The sequence below is a fragment of the Nematolebias whitei genome, chromosome 11, assembly GCF_014905685.2.
Source record: "Nematolebias whitei isolate Nwh7 chromosome 11, NemWhi1, whole genome shotgun sequence".
NCBI lineage: Eukaryota > Metazoa > Chordata > Actinopteri > Cyprinodontiformes > Rivulidae > Nematolebias > Nematolebias whitei.
The window spans coordinates 5000508-5008775 of NC_056508.1; the positions used below are offsets into that span (position 1 = coordinate 5000508).

Consider the following 8268-nt stretch of genomic DNA (forward strand, 5'->3'; position numbering starts at 1 on the left):
TCCTCTGTCCCCAGACGTCTGGTGAGTGTTGTAAGAAGAAGGGGGGACGCCACACAGTGGTAAAAATGGACTTGTTCCAACTTTTTTGGAATTTGTTGACGCCATGAAATTTAGAAACAACAGATTTTTCACTTAAAATGATACATTCTCTCAGTTTAAACTTTTGATCTGTGATTTGTGTTCTATTCTGAATAAAATATTAGATGTTGGCACCTCCACATCATTGCATTCAGTTTTTATTCACAATTTGTTTAGTGTCCCAACTTTTTTGGAATCCGGTTTGTACAAAAATATAACTTTTACCTTCCAGTTGCGAATGCGTTTCAGTCGACTGGGTGTTTTCTCCAGGATTTGAAGGAACTCGTGCGTGAGCTCTGGAAAGATTTTGAAGTCAATAAATATACCCAAAACAGATCAGTTCTTCATCTTTTATATAAGATACATTTTAAAGTGCTACCTTAATAACAGGTAGCAAACCACCGCCTACTCTGACTGACATCATTTTCTCTTTGGAGCCAATTGACGCGCCGGTACGCGAGTCACATGACTGATTTCAGTTGCTCTAGCCAAGCGCAAAAGACAGAGCCTCTCAGAGACATTTAATTAGTCACAAGTACAGAATTTATTTTACACAACAGTTTTAAAATTTTTAGTTTAGTTTTTAGTTTTCTACATTCGCCTTAGAATCTTTATGTTTTTTTGTTTTTTGTTACCTTTTCCTTTTAGCCATCCTATTTGTAAAAAAAAAAAAAAAACCTGTATTATGACTTTTTATAACTGTTTATTGTTGTTGCTGTTGTCCATTGTTGTCATCTTTCTTTGTTGAAATCAGGTCTCTCTTGTAAATGAGTCCTGGAGGCTCAATGGGATTTACCTGTCTAAATAAAGGTTGATTGAAAATCGTGTTGATGAAGTAAAACCAGAGTTATGATAAATAATACACGCCACTTTTATTTAAAAATCATCGTATCTGAAGCACATTAGAGCGAGAGGCTGCAGCAAAGACAGTCTCGGAAACAAAACACCCCCATCGCCCTCCACTCTCACCCCTCCCCACCCCCCCGCTGAACAGATGAACAACCTCCTTTATGATGGAGGCTCCAAGTTATTTGTCAAAATCTACAGGAAGAAGAAAAAGTGACGGATGTTGAACTGAGTTCAGAAAGTAATTAAGTCACAGCGAGAGAGAGTCATGAGGTCTGAGAGATTTGAGATATTTAGTGTTTGGGTTTTATAGTTGGGTTTAGTGTTTAGTTTAGTCAGTTTTAATGTGTTAGAGTCAAAACAATGAGACAAATTTTGAATGTGACAAACTGTAAACCCAGAAGAGGACGGAAACACATGGTCAGAACCTGTCAGTGGAGAGGATCATGAGGAGAAATGCAGTCTGAGTCAGACTGAGAGGACTTTGTTGATGAAGAGGGTGATCCATGATTTGTTTTAGAAGAGGAAAGAGAGGAAGAGTGGATTGAGCCCCACTAGGAGGTCTGACTCTGTGCAGAGGAGGGGGTCCAGAACCCCCCTGACTGGGCCACCACAACCAAGCCTCAGTTCAGAGCTCTGGAGGCTGTGGCTGTTGACGGCCAGAATGTGTACTAATGGAGGAAAATACGCTTTTTGTTTTAAATTACTGTAACACAAATAATTTGTCAATTAAAATAAAATATTTATAGAGGTTTTTTTTTTTTAACTTGCATTAAAATGAAATTACCATATTTTCCAGTGTATAAGCTGCTACTTTTTCACAGGCTCATACAACACTGCGGCTAATTTTATTTTATTCTTTTTGACAGGCTAACAAGTTTATTGCCGCTAAAAGCATTTAGCTTCATCACACCCAGGCACTCGCATAGCTACCCAATACACCTAGGGGTTGGGTCCTCGTGAGTGAACCCCACATGTCTTCATGACAACTACCCATCTCACTCATGGTTACTCTACTAAACTGCCTAATACAAACCAACACACAATAAACACAAACTAAGAAGAACAGAACAGTAATCACTAGTGGTGTAACGGTATGTGTGTGTGTTGAACCGTTTCGGTACAGCATGTTCGGACCGGTCCACGTGCGTACCGTTTCGGTTATTTTTTCACTCATTAAATTTCGTTAACAAGAGATTATGTGCCACGGAACTAAAGCATGAATCATAAAGTTCTTGAGCCCCGCTGCCTACGACATCCCATAACGCCAACAAGTTGTAGCAGCACTTTATGAAAAAGCTAAAACTGATAGTCAACAAGCCCGACCCCAGATTTAAAGCCCTGCCACATCGATGATGAGTGAGAGGATATTCAACCATCTCATATGATGACCGTGCAAGACGTATTATTGTATTATTGTGATCTAATTAACTTTAATTTAAAATTATAATATGATTAACTAATTTCTTTTTATCTCTGTGTTGTTTGCAGTCTGAAGATGAAAACCGCTGAGTCTTCTTCATCCAACAGATCACCTCCAGCTAAGAAGTCTGTAATGACTGAACTTGTTTACTTGGCATATTTTCAAAATAAACATTTTGTAAGTCTTTATTTTGGCCTTTTTTGTACCGAAAATTAACCGAAATGAACCCTCCTTGAAACTGAACCGACCGAAATGTGATTTTAGCGTACCGTTATGCCCCTAGTAATCACTAAAAGAACAATGCTAAACAGCTAACCAAAATCATTAACAATGACTATACATTTTACCCATGATCCCTCTCTGAGGTCATGAGCCAGGTGGGGCTTGTTCTTATTGTATTATTAGGTGTTATTTGTTATAACCAAACATCCATCCATTATCTTTTACCGGCTTCTTCCTTTTTTTTTCCCCGGGTCATAGGGGTCATTGGTGGCCATATCCAGCAGCCACTGTGCGAGAGGCGGGGGACAGGTCTCCAGTCCATCACAGGGACACATAGAGACAAACGAGACAAACAACCATTCACTCTCTCACTCACAACTAGGAACTATTTAGTTACCAGTCAGCCTAACATGCATGTTTTTGGTCTGTGGGAGGAAACTGGAGGACCCAGAGAAGACCCACGCGGCACGGAGAGAACATGCAAACTCAACCCAGAAAGGTCCGGGGCTGGGATTTGAACCAGCAACCTTTTCGCTGAGAGGAAACAACTCTACCAACTGAACCACCCATACGCAAACATTAGTAACAATTACTGAATGAAAGAAAATACAGTAGTCCCTCATTTATCGTGGGGGATCCGTACCCTGAAGACTCTCGATTAGTGAAAAACCACGAAGTAGGAATAGTAGTACAAGTAGTAAGTACTTATTTTACATTAGGCTGCAGTACAAGTAGTAAGTACTTATTTTACATTAGACTGCAGTACAAGTAGTTATTTTACATTAGGCTGCAACAATGAATCGATAAAATCGATTATTAAAAGTGTTTGCAACCAATTTCATTATTGATTCGTTGTGTTGCGCGATTAAGCGTCTTTCACGGCGCTGCAGAGCCATTTTGTTCACCTGCAGAGCATTGTCCATGCTGGCTGACTGAATAAAGTTAATAAAATAAAAAAACTACTCCTCTGCAGCGCAAGTTGAACAGAGCGAGGAGGAAGGAGGAAGCAGAGCAGAGGCGGAGTTTTCAAAGAAAATTCAGTAAATTTTACAAATGACCAACGCAGAGAAAACTGTTCGACCCAAGTCCTCAACAGTGTGGGAGCACTTGACGCTTCACAAAGATAAAAACTGCACAACATGCAGCTTTGAAAAGTGACGACATGACATGGAGCACCATGGAGATGAAACATAAACATGTCGGAGTCCAGGGAGCTCAGCAGCAGATACAACTCGTCTCACTCCCAACTCATGTTGCAGGTGAGTCTCTACAATTGTTCTGTTTCAAGAGAGAAAACGTAACGTCAGTCTCTCTGCAGCTGAAGCTGCTGCTTGTTCTCTGATTAATGACGTGTGTATGTTACTTTATATTTTAATTTAACTGATATAAGCAGTGTTTAAATCTGATTTATAAATAAATCTAACACAAAGATAATAATTTAATGATTAAGCTTCAACTTTTAATTTGCTGGCAAAGTCTTAAGACACTGCATGTATGGCAGGATGAATTGCATTTAAACAGGAATTCAATCAAAAAAGGTTGAATGAATTTAATCAGCAATTAAAGTAATTTATTACATCTACTCAAATGTGCACAATTAAGTATTTTATACGTGTGTGTGTTTAATTGCTCATTGAACTACTTTTGCCTTAACATTAAGTGAAACAAGGCATGTCTTGAGTTGCTGTAAATTATAATACATACAAACCCTTTCCAAAAAATTAGAATCTCATGGAAAAGTTGTGTAACTTCCATAACTCCATTCAAAAAGTTAATCTTTAATAGATGATAGATTCAGGGACCATAATTTAAACTATTTCAAGTATCTATTTGTTTATTTTTACATAATTTGTGCTTCCAGCTCATGAAACCCATGAAAACAGGAAATCAAAAAATTAGAATACTGTGAAGACATCAGCCCACACTTCTCAGTTTTGCAGAACATAAAGAAAGAAATCAGGATCACAACAAATCAATCATAACATGGTACTTTCAAAACGATGTGTCAATCTTCAATAGTTGGTTGTGAATGCCTTTGTCTTGATCTCTGCCTCGATGAGACGTGTCATTGAGTCAATCATCCTGTGGCACTGACTGGAGTTATGGAAGCCCAGATTTCCTTGATGCTGTCAGATCTTTGTTGTTGGTCTGGTGTCCCTCGTGTTCCTCTTGAGAACACCCCATAGATTCTCAATGGGTTTAGGTCCGTCCAGTCAAGCGCTGTGGCATCAAACCAGGTTCTGGTGCTTCTGGCAGCATGAGCAGGGACCAGGTCCTGCTGGAAGATGAAATCTGCATCTCCATACAGATCCTCAGCAGAAGGAATCATGAAGTCCTCTAAAACATTCTGGTAGACTGTTGTGGTGACCTTGGATTTAAGAAAGCAGAGTTTACCAACACCTGCACCGGACATTGCACCCAGATCATGACTGACTGTGGATATTTCACACTGGACCTCAACCAGTATGGGTTCTGTTCCTCATCACCCTTCTTCCTCCAAACCCTTGGACCTTGATTTCTGAAAGACACACTTTACTTTCATCAGAAAAGAGGACCGAGGAACCCGACAGTTGTAGTCCATCTCCAGGATGTGTCTGAATGTGGTGGTTGTTGAAGCTGTGACTCCGCCTCATTCCACTCTTTCTGGATCTCTGACAGATTCTGGATCTTCTCTGTTTGATGATCTGCTGAAGCCCATGGTCATCACTGTTGCTGGTGCATCTTCTCCGGCCACATGTTGCCCTTCCACTACTTTCCATTGATGTGCTTGGACACAGCACTCTGTGAACAGCCAGCCTCCTTAGCTATGAACTTGTGTGTCTTACCCATCCTATGGAGAGTATCAATGATTTGTCTTCTGGTCAGTTGTTATGTCTGCAGTCTTCTCCATATTGATCCAAACTGAGACAATTGAAACAAGCTGAAGCAATTTAATGACACCTGGGGAAACCTGTGCAGGTGCTTTGAGGTCAGTAGATGATTAGTGTCACACTCAGTTTAAAACATTCATGTCCTGCAACATTTGGGCTGATGTCTCCACAGGATTCTAATATTTTTAAATCCTGTTTTCATGGGTTTCATGAGCTGGAAGCCCAAATTATGTAAAAATAAACAAATAAATACTTGAAATTGTTTAAATTGAGGGCCCTGAATCTATTAAAGATTAACTTGTTGAATGGAATTATGGAAGTTAAACAACTTTTCCATGATATTCAAATTTTTGGAAAGGGTCTGTATATACCATATTTTCTGCCGTAAACGTCGCATCAGTCCAATTATGTCCAATAACGTGGAAAAATCCATAAATATGTCGCTTCGCCGTATAAGTCGCATCTATTATGCGTCACTGTTGACAACCCAGAAATGTGGATCAGTGTTGTGCCAAAAATAGATTGGCTGCCAAATGGCGGCCACAAGAGCGTGCACGGGAGGACTTTAACAAGAATTTAACAAGATTAACACCTAAAAACAATTATTTATTTATTCAAAATTACAGTAAAAGGTGCGTCTCAGTTGAGCTTTTCCTTAATAAATGCACTTTAATGGTCAAATCAGCTGCATTTCTAAGTTTCGGTTCCCCCAGCGTCACCTGCTGCTGTGCTGCCAGCTGTACGAGCCTCCACAGTTCTTAGAAATGTAACAAGATAACCTCCTAAAAACATTTTTTTATTTGCTCAAAATTATAGTAAGGGTGTGTCTCAGATGATACATGCACTTTGACGGTCAGAACAGCAAAATGAAGCAGACGTAATGAAATGGCTTCAGCGTTCCTACACGCCCACCCGCCCATAATGATGACACAAACACCTATTTATCTATTTTTATTCAAACCCGTTGAATTCTTCGTCCTCTGTGTCGCTGGTGAAGAGTTCTGCCAACTCCTGAGGTAGGTGCTGCAGCGCTGCCTCCTCTTCCTCCCCGGGGCTGCCGGAGTCGTCCTCCGCGTCAGCTCCAACCAACACCCCGACCTTTCTGAACCCCGACCGGATCGTTTCTGTGCTGACTCAGGTCCACGCTTCACCGATCCAGCCGAGGCCCTGCTGGAACGTTGCGTGGCACATCCGTGCCGTAGCCGTGAAGCTGTGCTCTCCGGCCACTGTCCCTAAAGACGGTGCAGAGCTGCTCTGAAGCTCCAGTTCACAGAAACGTCCAGAGGCTGCAGCACTTCTGTCGAGCCTCCCGGGATGACGGCAGGGACGGAGATGCACGCTTGAATTTGATCTTTAAATTGCAGCGTGATGTGCACACGCATGCTGTCCATCACCAGCAGGGCTGTTTTTGCTCTAAAAAACCCACCTGGTCGCTTCGTGTAGCACTTTGTGAGCCACACGTTCACCATGTCTGTGTCCATCCACCCCTTCTCACAACCACGCGCGGGGACACTCCTCCTTCGGCGTGGTTGTACGCTTAAAAATCACCATGGGCGGCAGCTTTGATCCGTGGCGCAGCATGCCAGCACCACAGTGAAGTGGGACTTCTCGTGACCCGTGGTGAGCATGGGCACGCTTTTTTCCCTTTCTGCGCCCCACTCCGTCCCATTGGGATATGGGTCAGGCGAGATGCTGTGCTCCTGCACCTGCCCGTCCACGAAGGCGTGGAAACTCTCCTCCTTTTCTGTAAAATCAGCCGGCAGCTTTTGGCACATGGAGGTCCACGCTCTGATGGAGACGGTTCCTGTGCATGAACCTGAAACACCACGACAGTCCACCCGCAAACTCTGCCAAGTCCAGCTCCTTGGCAACCGCCATGGCTTGGAGACGTAGCTGCACCGTGGACAGCCCTCTGGCAGAAGCTCGCTCCTCCAGCACCCACGTCTTCACCTTTTCCTCCAGAGCTGGCCACCTCGCCTTACTCCCGCGCTTCGCCCTCTTCATGGCGGTTAGGGTGACCTCCGCCTTCCTCCAGGCTCTAACAAGCTTTTCGCTCGCCCCGAACCTGTGATCTGCTGCACGGTTCCCGAGTTCAGCTGCAAACCATCACCTGCAGCTTGAACTCAGCAGAATATGAATGTCTCCTTCTCTTTGGCAGCATTTTCTCTATCGTTGTTGTGTTGTCCTCTTTCCTCCTACTCTATGTGACATTTTTGGCACGGGCTGATGGCATTTTAGTGGGTCTGGAATTAATAAATAATGGGGTACGCCTACAGGTATACCAGTAGTCCTCAAAAGACTGGAGGGCCCTCTAGCGCCCCTAGTGGCTGAAAATGGTACTGCACCATTTTCCCAGTCAGAATGAATGGAAAGTCACATCTCAGCCAAAAATTGGTCTAAAAATATGGGAAAAATCCATAAATACGTCGCTTTGCCGTATAAGTCGCAGGGCATGCAAATTAGGCAAAAAAAATGCAACTTATACAACGAAAAATACAGTACTCTAATTCCAGAAAACAACAACAACAACATCCTTCATGATGGACAGACATCATGGACACCACAGCAGCAGCTGTCTTCACTGAAACGTCCTGAACATGATCGTCACTGACATGAGGCCTCTGTCCATGGTTGAAGACGAAGGCTTCACTACAATAATCCACACTTTTAATCCAGGTTACAATGATCCACACTTGTAATCCAGGTTACAATAGTATGTATGTATGTATGTATGTATGTGTATGTATGTATGTATGTGTATGTATGTATGTATGTGTATGTGTATGTGTATGTATGTGTATGTGTATGTATGTGTATGTATGTGTATGT

General features: G+C 42.3%; 1 protein-coding gene across 1 annotated transcript in view; it reads right to left on the minus strand.

Moving 5' to 3' along the window:
- Positions 1–8268, minus strand: part of ccnt1 (cyclin T1) — a 43482-nt gene that overhangs the window by 30487 nt on the left and 4727 nt on the right. The window contains exon 8 of the mRNA XM_037684640.1: positions 304–374. Within this exon, the coding sequence (XP_037540568.1) occupies positions 304–374 (71 nt within the window). The remainder of the gene's footprint in view (positions 1–303; positions 375–8268) is intronic.